This window comes from Microtus pennsylvanicus, chromosome 14 (assembly GCF_037038515.1).
Source record: "Microtus pennsylvanicus isolate mMicPen1 chromosome 14, mMicPen1.hap1, whole genome shotgun sequence".
Lineage (NCBI taxonomy): Eukaryota > Metazoa > Chordata > Mammalia > Rodentia > Cricetidae > Microtus > Microtus pennsylvanicus.
The window spans coordinates 71,292,854-71,312,500 of NC_134592.1; the positions used below are offsets into that span (position 1 = coordinate 71,292,854).

At 43.7% G+C, this 19,647-nt stretch overlaps 1 protein-coding gene across 1 annotated transcript in view; it reads left to right on the forward strand.

Annotated features, from left to right (window-relative positions):
• Positions 1-19,647, forward strand: part of Ahr (aryl hydrocarbon receptor) — a 38,937-nt gene that overhangs the window by 6,812 nt on the left and 12,478 nt on the right. Inside the window, exons 2-5 of the mRNA XM_075947649.1 lie at positions 4,039-4,226; positions 15,637-15,740; positions 16,879-16,968; positions 19,424-19,547. Coding sequence (XP_075803764.1) covers positions 4,039-4,226; positions 15,637-15,740; positions 16,879-16,968; positions 19,424-19,547 — 506 coding nt within the window. The remainder of the gene's footprint in view (positions 1-4,038; positions 4,227-15,636; positions 15,741-16,878; positions 16,969-19,423; positions 19,548-19,647) is intronic.

Here is a 19,647-nt window from a genome sequence, read left to right on the forward strand (position 1 = left end):
AAGGTGAAGGAAGCAGGAATTTGAGCATCAGTCGTGACCAATATGTAAAGGCTTGACTGTGGAAATCAGTAAACATTACAAACCCTAAAGCCAAATGCTTGTTTGATAGTAGTTTCCTAAGTAATATTTTTGCCTAAAGGCTCTCTCAGTATGGAAATACTTCTGCTGTAATTGCACAGCTCAATGGTTGAAGAGGATTTGTGCCCGGATGTTGTGGATATCTTGGTGTTATGGGCAGTGTTTGTTATTGTCTGATTTTTATCATAATCGTGCTAGTGAGAGAAAGAAAGAGCTGCGTGTAGCTGGTGTAGTAGAGGGCTTTGTTACGAACTCCTTCAGATTTCTTGGGTAGAGAGTAGCATCCCACAAGATAATAAGAAGGGGAACCCAGGTTCCATGAGGTATGAATGAGGACATTCAAGCACAGGAGGAGACTTAGAGATATGCAAATACTCAAGGCGTGGGAATAGATTACGTTGCAGGGGAAAAAGCTAAGAGAATGAGCTTGGGAGATACAATGGTGTCTGTTGTTAGAAGACATGACTGTAATTGTCTGGGATAACTGAGACCACAGTTTGCACTGCCAAGCACCTACAATAACACGAACTTATGATTGACTCGAATTGTTCCCTTTTCCCCCATGTTGCTTCAAGTACAAATGATGAGCAGAGCAGATGTAGATTAGCCTGGTAGGTCCTTGGAGACTGTAGACAGCCTGCCATTAAAACTCAGCACCCGCTACAGTGAGCTGGACTTCTCAAACAAGCTTGCCTGCCTGCGTCCAGCTGGAGCCTGTGGTCGACAGGTGGGAACAGGAGTCTTGAGGTTAATCTTTAAACAAATCATGAATTGTGTCTTTGCCCCATCAGCATCCTAAAGTCTTTCTTTCAGGAATCTGAACTCCATTTCTCCTTAATCCAAGCTTCAGGTTCTTTACTGCTTAATTGAAGTCCAACTTTATTTCACAATTTTATAAATTTGGTCCCATGCTAAACATTGCATAAGGTCCATGGCAATGCATTAAATGGTGGATGCTTTTGACTTGTGGAAAGTAACAGTTTCAGAATCTAGTGCAGGGTTAAATCCTGCAAGAAGCCGTCCCAAGAAGCACTAGATGGCCTGTGGCTCTCGATCAGTGTTACTTCTCTGTGTCGTCGTAGGGATCTTGTGTCTGTTTATATGATTCTCCCAATTTCTGGCTGTTACTGCAAAGCCATCTCGCGTGGATAGCCAGATCAAGTAAAGACTTTCACGTTCAGTTATTTGTATGGTTCATCCCTTAGCAAGGTTGCGTGATGATTCGGGGTAAGATTCAGAAGACATGGGACAGGGTAGCAATCTGTTGCCAGGCAGGTCATAAAAAGGCTTTTTAAAAGGCTTCATTGTAGACTTGAAGGGAGTGAGTCAGATCAAGGAGTTGCATGAAGGCACCAAAGTACATGTTGATAGCTGGAAGGGACTTCTCAGCCCTGGAGTACAATGGTGTAAGAGACTTTGGCCAGATAAAGCAAAGCCAAAGTGGTAGATACAAGGCAGAACAGTCACGAAGGGTTCTGTTAGCCAGGGAGCCCAGGGCTGACTAAAAGTTATATCAGAGAAGCTCCTTTGGATCTGTGTTTTAGAAAGAAGTTTCTCATGACAGAATTGGGACTCGAGTGAGCCCTGCCCTGCTGTCCGTATTCTCCATGACCAAGGGCAGCTTGGCAAAATGCAGAACTCCTAGGGTAGACCCCAGCTGAGAGGTTACGATAGCTTCAGTTATCTGCCATGGCTCTGAGAAGACTTGCTTCTTCCTCCTCCGTTTTCAGCTGCACCAGGCCCTCCTTGATCTTGTACACGTCAGTACCGAAACCTCAGACAGACGTCCCCCGTCCGTCACCGTCGGCACCTCCACCAATCTTTCCTTAACCTTGCTGTAGGCTGCTTCACAACAGATGTACCCACTGTGCGGGCACTGGTTTATTCCCTGTGCCCCGTGACAACACAAGAACGAAAGGGTTCGTGTGCCAGTTTCACATCTAAGGGCTCTGCATCCGTACAGGGCGGGCATTCGGTGTTTCTTGAAGCAATGTGGCCTCTGCCGTGTTCCCCCTCACACATTTTCCTCCTTCTCACCTCCTTGCTTCAGACCCCACTCCGTCCTTACCCAGGGTCCGGGTCAGATGTCATTTATATGTGAATATCTCTTCTAAAGCAGCTCTTCATTTTATGGAGCTCCCACAATAGTTTTTGATATAGTACAATAACATCTTTATGGACAGTCCAGGATACGACATATCTAAATTAGTAATTGTGACATCTTTAATTAACCACCAGAGAGACTTACAGAATGAGGTAGATACACATTATAAATGAAGATTGAAATTGGATTGGTTAATTGAGAAATATGATTATTAGCTGTGACTTAAATTTTATTATATGCATATTACTGGGAGAAATAAATAGGGAAACAGTTTACCAATTTCTGTTTAATAAGGACGCCTTAAAGAAAGTATTGATGTTTAATCTCTATACCTCTTTACTCCTTTTTTTTTTTACAGAAATAGTATGAATTCTAATATAGAAAGCCATGTTGTTGAAGAAGTTATTTTCTAGAGAAATATAAAAGCTTGGTAAAATTCTGAATTTTCATCCATTTTCTATTTGAAATATTTTTTCTCCGTTTGTGTCATTGAAGATATAGATTGCCTAGAAATGCATTTTCAGCCAGATTAGTGCCGCTCTACCCAGTCAGTTTCTGCTCTGCACGACCCTGTGACCTCATTGTTATGTCGTCAGTGGCTTCGCTGTGCGGAGCTTATGCCAAGGTGTAGAGATGTGATCTAAAATTTCATTTGCTTTTCCAATTTCATTTAATTTCTTTTTAAAATGTGTGTGTGTGTTTGTGTGTGAGTATGTGAGTGTATATAAGTGTGTCTTTGAGTACATATGAGTCTGTGTGTGCGTGCGTGTGTGTATGTGAGTGTATATAAGTGTGTGTGTGAGTCTGTGTGTGTGTGCATGCGTGAATGCGCAGTCAGACCATGGTGTGCTTGTGGATATCAGGACAGCATAGGGGAGTCCATTATCTTTTTCCTCGATGTGGATCCTGGAACTTGAACTCTGTTCAGCAGCCTTGGTGGCGGGTACATCTTCCCACCGGGTCGTCTCACCTGTCATTTAATGTCATCTCTGTTTTCACGTGGTGTCTGCTGATCTATCAACTGACTTTAAGTTGTTGATTTTCACTTTGAAATCTCGGATAAGACCTTTCTGTAAACCTAGGTTCATCTTCTACCCATATCTTTTTTTTTCTTTGTTTCTTTGTGTTTTGTTTTGTTTGTCTCTCAAGGGAACATCACACTACATGGTCAGGGTCTCCTCGGCCTTTTAATTGAGATGCAAACCATAAAACCTAATCATTATGTAGGCTTAGCCCAGGATGAGAGTAGCAATTGCCTCTAGTATTTGACATGCAGCAAATATGAATACCTGCATTCGGATTTATTCCTGTCTGTGTTTAAGGACCATATTACATAGATAGTGGAGCATCTTCAGGTTCCAGAAGGATGGGGGAAGCTGTTTGGAGTGGGATGTGTACAGGAAGCCACTGGTCCTTCTGCTTCTGGCTTCTCTGCCATCCTCAGAAGCAATGGAGGGCTGCGTCCCTGGAAGAAAGCAAAAGTGTGATTTCGGTACGCCGCAGTAAAGAACTTCCCGTTGCTTTGGCCATGGCTAACAATTGTTTTCAAAAGGAAAATAAAGCCTAGTAGCCTTGCTCATTGGCAACTACTACACTGCATATATGTGAAGTGAGTAAGCGCTTTTGTAAGACATATTTAACATTTCTCCGTGATGAGTCGGTGAGCTTTTAATGACACACCAGTGAAGGGTGTCCTCATTCCCTGTTACTAAGCTATCAAAGGGAGATGTGGGCAAGACCTGTGTAAGCTTGAAGTCGATCTTTAAAGTTCGTTCTGTTAGAGCGCTGTCTGAGGAGACGTTGGAATGTAATTTTTGCTGTGTGTTCTAAAGGCTCTTTGATGCTTTCTTTTTCAGAGTAAAGCCTGTCCCCGCTGAAGGAATCAAATCCAATCCTTCTAAGCGACACAGAGACCGACTGAACACAGAGTTGGACCGCCTGGCCAGCCTGCTGCCCTTCCCACAAGACGTTATTAATAAGCTCGACAAACTCTCCGTCCTCCGGCTCAGTGTTAGCTACCTGAGGGCCAAGAGCTTCTTTGATGGTAAGACACCAGGGTTGACCCTCCCAGCAATGGCTTGTAAAATACTAACGTTAAGTGTGCTTCTCTTAATGTTGATGACTATAAAAACTATTGATGGGTGAAAATGGTTTGTGTCATAAACAATAGTTAAGTGACAAAGCTAAATTTGTAACCATGGTCAATTAGCCCTCCTGTCTCATTCACCAGACAAATATAGCCGTTTGAATGGTAGGCCATATCATCCTTTGAAAGTCATGTATTTAGGAGTTATGCTCAGGTTTCATTTTTACAAAGAAACAACAAGATACTTGAAGACCGTGATTGGGGCTGGGCAGTGACTTAGTGGATAAGAGAGGATTTCCTGTGCAGACATGAAGATCTGAGTTCAAATCTCCAGTGCCCACCTAGAAGCTTGGAATTGCCTATACCCCTAGCATGGTGGGGACAGAGACAGAAGGGTTCTGGGGATTTCTGGGAGTCACCTCATCTGCAGGTTTAGTGAGAGAAGGAAGAATGGCTGGGAATGCTTTGGAGCCACTGCTGCTTAACCTGAGCTTGAGCCGCGGCTCTGTATCCTGACCCTTGGTGTTTGCTCACACACCGTGCTCTGCCACACCAGACGCCCTTCGCTCCTCCCTGACGTGGGCGGCACCTCTGCCCTTAGACAGTTTTATGTGCAGGCCAGGGACCTCTCTCGACTCTGAGAAAGGAATATTGGCATGAGTCATTTCTTGTGCCTTTGTAATGAGGAATGTTGATATGTGTGTATGTAGAAAAAAATAATGTTTATGTCTGTGTGTATATATGTGTGAGAAAATATACACATTGTCCCTTGTTTGAAAGTAAGGGGAAGACACCAAAGCTACTTGAATAACTATGACGCCATGTAAGTACTACATAGTCCCTATCCTTAAGATATATGTATATATATATATATATATATATATACACATATATATATATATTCTAAGATGTATGTATCTTTACACACATGCGTGTTTAGACTGCCTTATTAGCAATGCTGTAGTGTCCCAGGCATATTAAAAGTATTTTCTCAGCCCTTCATTCGTAAGTTGGGGTTTCATTCAGGTCCATTACCTGTTTGAATTATTATTCCTCATCAATTACATCACCCTTAGTGTTTAACCATCTTGCTGGTTTAACACTTCGGTGTACATGAAATGTAGCTGGAAATTTTGTTAAAAGATACCTTCTAAAGAATGCCTGTCCTATGCTGGTTCAGTCACTTTAACTAAGGAATCAATATTGGAGCAAATGTGTTACAAAAGTTGTGACATGTTTTAGTTTGGCCTCCACTGTGCCCAGAGCTAGTTTTTAAAAGTTGTTTGCTTTGCCTATGAAAGTAAAAACCCAAATAGACAATTTCAGGAAGACTATCAGAGTGTAGTGTGTGTGTGTGTGTGTGTGTGTGTGTGTGTGTGTGACGGGGGTTAATGGTGTGTATTCACTTTGAGCAATACCTTGAGCTGTTCCGTATAGGTGCACAGAGTTAGATGGAAATTGAGGGGATAAAAATCAGTTAAAACCAAAATGACTACCCATCTTCCCTGGACCATCAGTGGGCCCGCAGTGTGTCAGAGCAGAGCCTAGGACCCACATGCACAGAGCAAACCGGGTAACGTGGTGCTCCTGACAGTCCCAAGGGTGCCTGTCCACTGTCGGTCCCACCGTCCCTCTATTAGGAAGCAGTGTAACGAAGTAAAGGGAAGCTCACAATGAATAACAGGATGCAAACAGGGGGTGTGTAGGTTCCTGCGGAAAGAACAATATAAACGAGTAATCATACAATCTGGCTCAAAAGGAAACTCAAGTTTTACTACAACAATAGATATTTTTCCAAGAAAATACGTCTATTTATTGCAGGCTCAAATAATACGGCTTGAATTGATCTTCTTAAACTTGGGAGCCGTGACTAAGCTGTTACTACTCTCTGAAAAGCCCAGCCAAATGTTAGGTAAACATTAATGTTTATCCAGTCCTAATTAGTTGAAACATCTCAGAAATTAACTTCTTAAGTATTTAGTGCTGCTTAGTCATAGTCTAGGTAGGGTGAAGTTTGAAATAGTTTATTTGAAACTGCTATCTGTTACATCTGATGAAGGAAGGTATTCACGAAGTTCAATGACTGCGATCAGTAGGAGTTTAGTTTTGGAGCCTAGGATTTTGGTGGCTGCATCCAGGTCTTGGAATTGACCAATGTTTACAGAAGGTGTTTCTTCTGAATCATGTCTCTTACATGGTTATCAAACAGAAGATACTATGGTTCTTGATGGCCAACCTCATTAGGGGTAGCAATTAGTATTTATTTAGTTATTTAGTTACTTAGTTAGTTTTCATAGGGCCGGTTTCTCTATGTAGCTCTGGCTGTCCTAGAATTCACTCCGTAGACCAGGCTGGCCTCTAAAACTCAGAGATCTGCCTGCCTCTGCCTCCTGAGTGTTGATTAAAGGTGTGTGCACTGCCACTCCCAGCTAACAATTGATTTTTAAGAAGAATAATATTGGCATTTAAATTTTGAATGACATTTTTTACTAAATATTGAAATTTTCAGGATGTAATTTGTTCAAACTGGTCTACATTTCGACATTGTCTTATGGCCACTATTTACGTGATGAAACTACATGACCAAGACAACTTATAAAAGAAGACATTTAACTGGGAGATTGCTTACAGTTTCAGGGGTGAGTCCATGATCAACATGGCAGAAGGCAGGCAGCCATGGCTCTCGAGCCATGGCAGAGCGCTAACACCTGGTCCACAAGTTGCAGACAGAGAAAGCAAGAGGACCTGGTGTGGGCTTTTGAAACCTACAAGCCCACCTTCAATGGCACACCTGCTCCAAAAGGCCATGCCTCCTGATCCATCCCTAACAGTTCCACTAACTGGGAACTAAGCATTCAGATATATGAGCCTATGGGGCCATTCTCATTCAAACCCTCTTGTTCTGCTCCCTAACCCCATAAGCCTGTGGCCATGCCATAATCCAAAATGCATTCAGTCCAACTTCAAAAGTCCCCATAGTCTTTCACAATCTCAGCACCATTTAAAAGTCCAAAGTCTCTTCTGAGACTCAAGCTAATATTTGAACTGTAACCCCCTGTAAAATTAAAACAAAAAGCAGATCACATATGGTGGCATAGATTATAATCACCATTCCAAACAACATACGATGGCGTAGATTACACATCACGCTTCCAAAGGGAAGAAGGGGAGCACGATGAGGAAACAGTGTTTAATGAGCCTACAGTTGTCCACCGTGAGCTTGTTGCTCTTGCTTCAATTTCCCTACATGTGTGGGCTGCATTTTACTGTCGTATGACAGAATATCCCATTGATTCCCGGTCATGTCTGTGTCATGGAGGAGGCACATGTCACCCAGTGGACCAGTTTTCGCCCTTCAACCTTCCTGCACCACACTGTCCTCACCTTCTCAGTGTAGACACTAACGAGGCTTGCCTGCTCTGAGGTCTGACGTGGCTTGATGCTGAATGTAAGCTAGGCTCTGTGAGTAGGTTCTATAATTAAAATTGTAATCATGGAACCATACTTACTTCTTATAGTTTGGAAATGTAAATACACCCATTCACACAATAATAGATTTTGGAGAACTCCCTTGTATGCCTAGGAACCTTTAGGGACCCGCTGTTAATGTCACCTAAGAGGTCCCATGTTGAAGAGGTGCTGCCCTTTAGCTCAGGTAGGAATTGGCTGGTGAGCTCCTTACAGTCTCTCAGGGGAGTAGGTGGTCATTGCTTGTCCATGTTTTAAATGGCTCCTGGCTCAGGTCTAGATGCTCCCAGGGAAGAGAGCTGTTGCTTGTTTGGGGGGGGGGCAAGAGCCATGGACAGTGTGTTCATGGATTCACCCCGTGTGTCAATTTCAACGCTGTGCCGCAGTTTATGTCTCGGTGAAGTTGTTGGAGTTATCTCGGAATGTCCATACTAGTAAATGTACGTGCTAAGCCTGTGGTCATCTTAGAAAACATGGGACCCGAGAGGATTTCCAAACCGTCCCCTCATCCGATACTCTGTCATTGGTCTTCAGAGAGAGGTATGCGGTTTGCCGTGTAGCCTGGGAACTGTTAATGCACACAGTGGAGTAGAATTGAGTGTGTAACATGACGTGTGATGAACTGAGTGTGTAACATGACGTGTGATGAACTGAGTGTGTAACATGACGTGTGATGAACTGAGTGTGTAACATGACGTGTGATGAACTGAGTGTGTAACATGACGTGTGATGAACTGAGTGTGTAACATGACGTGTGATGAACTGAGTGTGTAACACGACGTGTGATGAACTGAGTGTGTAACATGACGTGTGATGAACTGAGTGTGTAATGACGTGTGATGAACTGAGTGTGTAACACGATGTGTGATGAACTGAGTGTGTAACATGACGTGTGATGAACTGAGTGTGTAATGACGTGTGATGAACTGAGTGTGTAACACGATGTGTGATGAACTGAGTGTGTAACATGACGTGTGATGAACTGAGTGTGTAATGACGTGTGCTGAACTGAGTGTGTAATGACGTGTGATGAGCTGAGTGTGTAATGACGTGTGATGAACTGAGTGTGTAATGACGTGTGATGAACTGAGTGTGTAACATGACGTGTGCTGAACTGAGTGTGTAACATGACGTGTGATGAACTGAGTGTGTAACATGATGTGTGATGAACTGAGTGTGTAACACGACGTGTGATGAACTGAGTGTGTAACATGACGTGTGATGAACTGAGTGTGTAACACGACGTGTGATGAACTGAGTGTGTAACATGACGTGTGATGAACTGAGTGTGTAATGACGTGTGATGAACTGAGTGTGTAACATGACGTGTGATGAACTGAGTGTGTAACATGACGTGTGATGAACTGAGTGTGTAACATGACGTGTGATGAACTGAGTGTGTAACATGACGTGTGATGAACTGAGTGTGTAACATGACGTGTGATGAACTGAGTGTGTAACATGACGTGTGATGAACTGAGTGTGTAATGACGTGTGATGAACTGAGTGTGTAACATGACGTGTGCTGAACTGAGTGTGTAACATGACGTGTGATGAACTGAGTGTGTAACATGACGTGTGATGAACTGAGTGTGTAATGACGTGTGATGAGCTGAGTGTGTAATGACGTGTGATGAACTGAGTGTGTAATGACGTGTGATGAACTGAGTGTGTAACATGACGTGTGCTGAACTGAGTGTGTAACATGACGTGTGATGAACTGAGTGTGTAACATGACGTGTGATGAACTGAGTGTGTAATGACGTGTGCTGAACTGAGTGTGTAATGACGTGTGATGAGCTGAGTGTGTAATGACGTGTGATGAACTGAGTGTGTAACATGACGTGTGCTGAACTGAGTGTGTAACATGACGTGTGCTGAACTGAGTGTGTAACATGACGTGTGATGAACTGAGTGTGTAACATGATGTGTGATGAACTGAGTGTGTAACACGACGTGTGATGAACTGAGTGTGTAACATGACGTGTGATGAACTGAGTGTGTAACACGACGTGTGATGAACTGAGTGTGTAACATGACGTGTGATGAACTGAGTGTGTAACATGACGTGTGATGAACTGAGTGTGTAACATGACGTGTGATGAACTGAGTGTGTAACACGATGTGTGATGAACTGAGTGTGTAACATGACGTGTGATGAACTGAGTGTGTAATGACGTGTGCTGAACTGAGTGTGTAATGACGTGTGATGAGCTGAGTGTGTAATGACGTGTGATGAACTGAGTGTGTAATGACGTGTGATGAACTGAGTGTGTAACATGACGTGTGCTGAACTGAGTGTGTAACATGACGTGTGATGAACTGAGTGTGTAACATGACGTGTGATGAACTGAGTGTGTAACATGACGTGTGATGAACTGAGTGTGTAACATGATGTGTGATGAACTGAGTGTGTAATGACGTGTGATGAACTGAGTGTGTAACACGATGTGTGATGAACTGAGTGTGTAACATGACGTGTGATGAACTGAGTGTGTAATGACGTGTGCTGAACTGAGTGTGTAATGACGTGTGATGAGCTGAGTGTGTAATGACGTGTGATGAACTGAGTGTGTAACATGACGTGTGCTGAACTGAGTGTGTAACATGACGTGTGCTGAACTGAGTGTGTAACATGACGTGTGATGAACTGAGTGTGTAACATGATGTGTGATGAACTGAGTGTGTAACACGACGTGTGATGAACTGAGTGTGTAACATGACGTGTGATGAACTGAGTGTGTAACACGACGTGTGATGAACTGAGTGTGTAACATGACGTGTGATGAACTGAGTGTGTAACATGACGTGTGATGAACTGAGTGTGTAACATGACGTGTGATGAACTGAGTGTGTAACACGATGTGTGATGAACTGAGTGTGTAACATGACGTGTGATGAACTGAGTGTGTAACATGACGTGTGATGAACTGAGTGTGTAACATGACGTGTGATGAACTGAGTGTGTAACACGATGTGTGATGAACTGAGTGTGTAACATGACGTGTGATGAACTGAGTGTGTAATGACGTGTGCTGAACTGAGTGTGTAATGACGTGTGATGAGCTGAGTGTGTAATGACGTGTGATGAACTGAGTGTGTAATGACGTGTGATGAACTGAGTGTGTAACATGACGTGTGCTGAACTGAGTGTGTAACATGACGTGTGATGAACTGAGTGTGTAACATGACGTGTGATGAACTGAGTGTGTAACATGACGTGTGATGAACTGAGTGTGTAACATGATGTGTGATGAACTGAGTGTGTAATGACGTGTGATGAACTGAGTGTGTAACACGATGTGTGATGAACTGAGTGTGTAACATGACGTGTGATGAACTGAGTGTGTAATGACGTGTGCTGAACTGAGTGTGTAATGACGTGTGATGAGCTGAGTGTGTAATGACGTGTGATGAACTGAGTGTGTAACATGACGTGTGCTGAACTGAGTGTGTAACATGACGTGTGCTGAACTGAGTGTGTAACATGACGTGTGATGAACTGAGTGTGTAACATGATGTGTGATGAACTGAGTGTGTAACACGACGTGTGATGAACTGAGTGTGTAACATGACGTGTGATGAACTGAGTGTGTAACACGACGTGTGATGAACTGAGTGTGTAACATGACGTGTGATGAACTGAGTGTGTAACATGACGTGTGATGAACTGAGTGTGTAACATGACGTGTGATGAACTGAGTGTGTAACACGATGTGTGATGAACTGAGTGTGTAACATGACGTGTGATGAACTGAGTGTGTAACATGACGTGTGATGAACTGAGTGTGTAACATGACGTGTGATGAACTGAGTGTGTAACATGACGTGTGCTGAACTGAGTGTGTAACATGATGTGTGATGAACTGAGTGTGTAATGACGTGTGCTGAACTGAGTGTGTAATGACGTGTGATGAACTGAACATGTAACATGATGTGTGGTAAGCTAGATCTTTGGAAATGGGTTTTCACTTGGAATTCAGGATGGAACTAACCTTTAAGTCCCTTTGCATTTTGAAAATGACCTGCTGAGAAAACAGTAATTTCCCAAACTGCTGTCACAAACACAGATGCAGTGCCCACCTTGCCGCAAAGGACGCACGTCAGGGGCTGCAGGGTGGTTCAGTAGCTGACAGCACTGCCTGCTCTTCCAGACGACCCAGGCTTGATTCCCAGTGCCCACATGATGGCTCACAGATGCCTGGAGCTCCAGTCCCAGGGGATCTGATGCCATCTTCTGGCCTCTAAGAGCGCTGGGCATGCTTGGGGTACACAGGTGTATGCTGCAAAACATCATACAGACGATAATAAATATATATGTTTTTAAAAAGAGTACATTTCATACACAGAAATAAACTTTACAATACATTAAAGTAAAATGTATCTTTTATCTCAAAGTATATAGAAAATTCTATATTTAGGTATATTTGATATATTATTTAGAAATTTATTCATATTTACTATGTTGGGGGTATTTTCTTAAATTAATAAAAATTGTTTTTCTTAAACCATTCTATTATATATACATATACACACACACACATATATATATATATATGTTTATTTTATGTTTATATCAATATTGGGATGGAATTTACTTCCCAATCAAAGTAATAAAGAAAATGATAAATATTATAAGATACATTAAATTAATAGCAACTATTAGAATAAATAACATATATATATAGTTTCCCCCCACAAACTGTATCATGCCAAATTTCAATTTAAAACTGAGAGGAAAGTTGAAGATGTAGTTTACTGCAACACAGTATTTTGTCCTAGGAATTTTCTTTCTTTAACAATTTAAAATAATGCGTGAAAGAGGAAAGCACTGTTTGAAAATGTAAGTTGGGTGGATGTTGGTTGAATTCAGATTGGAGTCATGGGTGCTGGGATACGACCACTCGATCGCGATGGACTGTGTGTGTATTCACACACGAAATTCCCCCACCGAGTAAAACCAGTTCTTTGTGCTATGGAATCGCTTCAGGTCCCTCCAAATGAAGACGTGCTTGAAGATGTACTTTAGCATTTTACTGTCCTTACCTTGTGCTGTTGTTATATTCCTGTCTCCCCAGAAGGAGATCTGTAGCCTACTACTGGGGAGGTTTACCAGATGTCTGTTAAAGTTCAGCAGGTGCCTCTCAGGTGGCAGTCAGTGACAGTTTTGGTTGCTATGCTTCGTTTCTACAAGCTGTCACAGATCCCAAGACTGTTCGTCTTCAAGGATCATATACATCGAGTTATATACATGATTTGTGTCCCCCGTAACATCCGGAAGGTGTCAGGTGCCATATGGTCGTCATAGTAATTCTACCTACTTGGTGTTTATCCGTGTGTTCTGGTTAAGGCTGTGGAAATGTTAGCCCCAGCGCAGCCGACTGTAGGTTTCCTGGAGTGGTCCCTGGGTGTGTGAACACAGAGAAGGGTTTACTACCTCTGCCCTTGACTGCCTCTGAGTACCTGGCATGTTATTTTACGCTCACCAGCATTCATCTCAAATGATAGCATTGCTCTCATTTAAAGTCAAGGAAACTAGGGTGAAAAGTGGTTCTCTGTGTGTGAACTGTAGGATGAGCAGGACGCCCATCGCCTGCCCACTGGGAGCAGGATGATGGGAGTCTGGGAACTCTGAGAAAGTCTCTTCATCTCCTTGTGTCTTAGTTCCATATCATATTAAACAAACAATACTACCCTCATAAGGTTGTGAGGGAAATTAAATGGGTCATAATAGTTTGTAAGTGCCGGGCATAGATTTTCCCCAAGATCATGCGTCATTATTCGGTAATTAGAGCCACTCAAATGGTAGGAAGCATTGCTTGCTTCCATTGATTTCTTAAGTTAGGCAACATGAACATGAGAAGAAAGAGTGTTAATATAGAGCCTAGCTGTTTAGAAAGAGGCAATAGTTAGGAGACTAAAACTTCATGGGAAAATGTCACGAAAGGTTGAAACAGCTTAGCCTGGATTGAGAAGTGTGGGCATAACCTAAGCTTTCTGGAGCAACAGAAAGAGGTTTGCGGGGGACCTTGGGAAGGGAGTGCACACACTGTCTCTAGACTCGTGTTTGTGCAGTGTTGGCTTTCATCCTTCACTGGGGGCTAAACAACAGAAATATCTCTGCTCTGTTTGGAGTAGAACCCTCCAGTGACCGTTCCCAGGAATTCATTCATCGTGCGTATCAAATATTGTGCTTCCAACATATAAAACTCCAAGACTTAGGCCTTGCGAAGAGCCTGCTCATAGCCTTAGCCTCGCCACACTCTCTGTAAGGCCTTGTAAAGCTGTTCTGATGCCTGACTCCCTTTGACATTCTCTTCTGCTTCTTTATTTCTGTAGCTTGTACATCGTCCTTAAAGACTGGCTAAGTCTGGTTACCTTCATGGCTAACCTCAACACAAGCCCACCAACAGGTGGTACGTTACTGAGACAAACCCTTTGGGTCCTTCCTCACTGCTCCGGTGATTCAGGGTGCACCTAAATGCTGAGCTGTTGTTTTCTCCTTCGAGTGACTCTAGCTGGCACCTATATGAATTCTGTTGACTACAAAATTAACGTGAAGAGACTCCAGATGATATTTGAGGTCTTTCTGTCTGGCCCTGTACCTGCCGGTTTTAGGCTGCTTGTTTTGTGGGAATGTGGGGTTTGGGTGTGGCTTTGACCCCATCTTTTCAACGGTGGGTCTTTCTCGGTAAAATTCCTAACTTGTTCATTCTGTGGAAACTCTTAGCAAAGTAGTGGAGCCCTGATTCCTCTTCGGCATTGGGGGGCAGCTGGGGCTTTGCAGCGGAGTTTCCCACTGAAGTAAGCAGCCACAGCAGCTGCTAATGCCCAGGCCAGAAGGGAGGAAAAGGCCATGGTCTGCTCTACGTTTCAGTGAGAAGCATTTAGGCATTTCCTTTTCATCTTGATTAACCGTCAGCTCTCTTTACCTTACACTATTTTTTGGCCTGAGGAAGTCTGTTCTCTGGCCTTTGGGAATTTTTATACACAGAGGCCAAGCCCTGGCTTCTTCTCACAGAGAGATCTTTCAGCTTCTGCAAAGGCAAATGGCAGTTTGGCCTCCGATCCCAGGCGTGACACACACGCTGATGATTTACCAGGAAGTACAAACGTGAGAACAGTTCACACCATGCTGTGCTTCTAAGAAAGCTTTCCCCCGAGTAGTGGGACCTAAAAATCTAACAAAGCAATTCCCGAGGCCTGCTGAGTCAGCATTTAAACACCACAGGTTAGAAAGGGATCAGGGGAGATAGGAACACAGGTGTTTAGGAGAGTATTCTTTCTAATAAGGCAATCCTTAAAGTCTTGCAAACACCCCGACAGAGTGTCGCTCTGCGGTGCCTCCTGTACACCAGCGTTACTCTTCCACACAGCGTCACACCCTTGCAGGATGGACGTTTTCCTTTGTAACCGCCTTTTACACATTAGTTACCGCAGGCTCGAGAGCTGGCAGGGTTAGTGAGTGGAAGAGCTAAGGCTTGCATCTGCCTGGGTCAAGGACGTCAGCCATGTGTTTCCACAGGAGACTTAACAGCGCACCCTGAAAAGCTGAAGTCACAGTGGTTCTGTTGGGTTGTGTCACCTCTCAGCGCCCTGAAAAGCTGAAGTCACAGTGGTTCTGTTGGGTTGTGTCACCTCTCAGCGCCCTGAAAAGCTGAAGTCACAGTGGTTCTGTTGGGTTGTGTCACCTCTCAGCACCCTGAAAAGCTGAAGTCACAGTGGTTCTGTTGGGTTGTGTCACCTCTCAGCACCCTGAAAAGCTGAAGTCACAGTGGTTCTGTTGGGTTGTGTCACCTCTCAGCGCCCTGCACACTGCGTTTCACATCCTCTCTTTGACGGTTTTTATTATCGTCTTTTAATATGATGTGTTTAGTATGTGCCGTTTGTGTCCCTACAGTGGCGTTAAAATCCTCCCCTGCCGACCGGAACGGAGGCCAGGATCAGTGCAGAGCGCAAGTCAGAGATGGGCTGCTCCTGCAGGAAGGAGAGTTCTTACTACAGGTAATTCTCGTCAGACAGTCCCTTCTGGTAGCACAGTAGGGCGGCCTCGGTGGGCGGTCCTTTGGGGAGTCCCTGTGCCTCTCATGGGAACTGTAGCTGGATATTGGGTTAATCATAATAGTCATACATGTGGTAGTGGCACAGGCTGAGGGAGAGAGGGACATGGAGGAGCTAGAGCCAAAAGAAATAAGGAGAACACACGAGGTAATGCGTTTAAATGTGAAAATACAGTTAGATTAAGCTGCTAATTAATGTATGTGTTTTATAGCTGAGAATTATATTTAATTTTTTGAGTGTTACATTTTACATGCATTGTGCTTTCTAGTAAAAGTTTTCAATTCTTTATAAGTCTTTGAAAGCATCTAAATTTCAATCAGTGCTGGAGGCATTTTGGCTGGAAGCCGTGCTGTCTTTTGTCTAGGTTTCTTCACTTAGAGATCCAATAAGGAGACCCGTCCCGTCATCCTGTCCCGTCCCGCCACCCCTCACCCCCGACAGCTGTCCTCCCTAAAGAAGAAAGGCATTAATTCTAGTGAATGTTTGCTGTGCCATCCATTTCACCAAATGTTAGATGCAATGTATTTAAAAGAAGAAATCTGGAGCATAAGAGAAACAGAAAACCTGGTATCTTATTCACGTACCTGGTTGGACTTTAAATTTAGTTGTAAGTTTCCCTCAGCCAAGTCCGAGGTGTGGGTAGGCTTGCCCAGTCCACATGCTGTGTGCCTGTGTTTGGGGGTCATTTCGAGACAGTGTTCATGATGAAGAGAAACAGCGTTTACCTAGCAGTTGGTACTTCCCAATGATGGTCTCACACCTTCCTGTGTGCCTGTGTTTGGGGGTCATTTTGAGACGGTGTTTGATGAAGAGAAACAGCGTTTACCTAGCAGTTAGTACTTCCCAGTGACAGTCTCACACCTTCCTGTGTGCCTGTGTTTGGGAGTCATTTTGAGACAGTGTTCATGATGAAGAGAAACAGCGTTTACCTAGCAGTTGGTACTTCCCAGTGACGGTCTCACATCTTCCTGTGTGCCTGTGTTTTGGGGTCATTTTGAGACAGTGTTCATGATGAAGAGAAACAGCGTTTACCTAGCAGTTGGTACTTCCCAGTGACGGTCTCACACCTTCCCTTCTGCAGGCGCTGAATGGCTTTGTTCTGGTTGTCACAGCAGACGCCTTGGTCTTCTACGCTTCCTCTACTATCCAAGACTACCTGGGCTTCCAGCAAGTAAATACACTTCTCTTTCATTATTTGTGATGGCTGTTGTTAGAAAATGAGCCTTATACTGTCTTGTCTATTTTAAAATATAAGCTCAAAGTTGGCCATTTATACATGGAAAGTCTTGACTAAAATGTGTGCTCTTACCAGAATTTAAAATATGTTTTAGGCTGTTGTGTTTTTTCAGTATTGATAATGTGTAGCACTGATGCTTTGTTTCATGGTTATTATGTTTCTTTTGCATCCATTAATGATACTATATATACACATACAGGAAACTTTCAGGACCCTGCTGATGAAGGTCTGTGCTATATAGTATCTGCTATGCTGGGTTCAATAGTTAGCCTGGCAGAAGGGGGCCAGAGAAAGAAACTTTAAGGCAGGTCAGGTTTTGAAACAGACAGAAAATTTGCCATTAGATGACATGGGCTACAGCATAAAACAGTTAGAGAATTAATGAGACACATAAGAAGGCCCGTGTAAAAGATTGTGGCCTATACTGTTAGTTCTGGTGCATCTGGAGTATGAGCATTAACCTGAAAAATGTCTTGAGGCTGAGCTGAAGTATGTAGAGCGCAAAGATGGTTGATGAGGGGACACAGGAGAACGTGGAAGGGCCGTCAGCAGCAGACAAGACATCTGGGGAGGGGGAATGTCTGCTGTGTGTCGGCAGCCTTGAAGGGGTGGTGTGCGGTGGTCAGCAGTAAAAAGCCAGCAGGACCGTGCGCTGAATTGTGAGACGCTGTAGGAAACCAGCAGGACCCTGCGCTGGTAGAATTGAGAGACGCTGGTGTGTGAGGGACTGGAACACCTGATCTGATCTGGGAACAGACCCAAGTGAGCACACGTGGATGCTTGCTCCTCTCACGAATCTGGCTCTCACACTGTAACGCCAGAGGCGTCACCTGAAACACTTGATACGATCTCTGGGCTCCATTCCCAGATATTCCATTTCAGTAGGTCATAGTGTGGCCCATGACTTTGCATTTCTGCCAGTCCCACAAGGTTGCTGGTCTACGTACCACAGACTGTTTTAACACGTATATGGACTGTAGTTCTTGTTATATATGTAATATATAACATTTTAAAAAATATATATGCATATTATCAAAGGGATGGAACGTGGCCGCTGTTAAACAGGGTTTAAACAGTGTATTGTCTGTAGAAAGCCTGTTGGAAACATAATGGATCACTTAGGGTTTTGATAATGATACCATGGTTTAAATCAGTTAAAAAAGGTCAAGTAAAGGAAGCCCAGATGTGGTGATGACTTTAAATCCGAGCACTTGGGAGGTGGAGGCAGGCGGATCTCTGTGAGTTCAAGCCCAGCCCGCTCTACCTAGTGAGTTCCAGAACATCCATGCTGTATAGTGAGACTCTGTCTCAAAGTCAAACCAAACAAAAGTGAAAAAGTAACTGAGACATGCGCTATGTTCCCACTTACTTTTCTCATTCGTATGCGTACTTTGTACATTCTTTATGCGTGGGATTAAGATTTCAGTTTTGAAAACTACAAGTTGCGACATATTCGTGGGAAATGATTCAGGTGATATGGTGGATAAAGGATCAAACTTTCTACTCAGTGCTTAACCTGCAGTAGTAAAATGGTAATTTTGGATATCATCCCAAGTAAAGAGGCTACACGGGACTTTCCTGCACGTATATGTTTGCGTAGGATGGAGAGAAAATGTGCTATGTGCTGTGAGTTTCAGTGGAAAAGAAAAAAAGAAAAACAAATTCTACCGAAGACTAAGAATTCAGCATTGCAGTCAAGGCTGAGAGGCATGGGGAGGAGGGATGGGGCGGGTACATAAAGGCTTTATCTCTTGCTGTGGAGTCTGAGTCTCTTTGGAAAGAAAGTTCCTATAAAGAAAATACACGTGAAACTGAAGGAGATCCCAATGAGATGCTGTTGAGGTTAGAGATGACAGAATAAGATGCCGGTAGGGGATTCATGGGTCAGAGGGTTAGAGCAGTGGTCCTCAGGCTTCCCAGTGCTGTGGCCCTTTAATACAGTTCCTCTATTGTGGTGACCCCAACCACAAAATTGTCTTGTTGCTACTTCATAACTTTAGTTTGGTGCTGTTATGAGTTGTAATGTCGATATCTAATATGTGACCTCAAAGGGGGTCTTGAGAACCACTGGTCTATCATGGCATCAGCTGGTGTGAAGTGGACAAGGACTATGACCAGTCCTTAATATGGTACATCAGAGGAGCAGAAAGATGCCTTGTGAACCAGAGTGTTCGTGTCGGGAAGTGATGGCAGCTAACTCGTTCAGTCAGTTACAGTGCTGGTCTACAGGTTTCCCTACCACGAATGACTGGGATTCCGCAGGCCACCATCTGCGTTGAGTTCACCGTCGCTATCTCGTGCCCACTGATACTGATGTGTTTTGAAACTGCTTTGCTAAAGCTGATCATTTCTAATCACTGCTTTATTTCCTCTTGCTCCTTTTCCTTAGTCTGACGTCATCCATCAGAGTGTCTATGAGCTCATCCATACAGAAGACCGAGCCGAGTTCCAGCGCCAGCTGCACTGGGGTCTAAACCCCACACAGTGCACAGACTCCGCACAGGCAGCAGATGGTAAGGAGGTTTACCAGAGGCCGCAGGGATGCCTTCGGAATATTCTGTGGAAGGAGGCTGGGAAGTCGGGGGCATGGAGCTCCATGCTGAAGACAGGGCA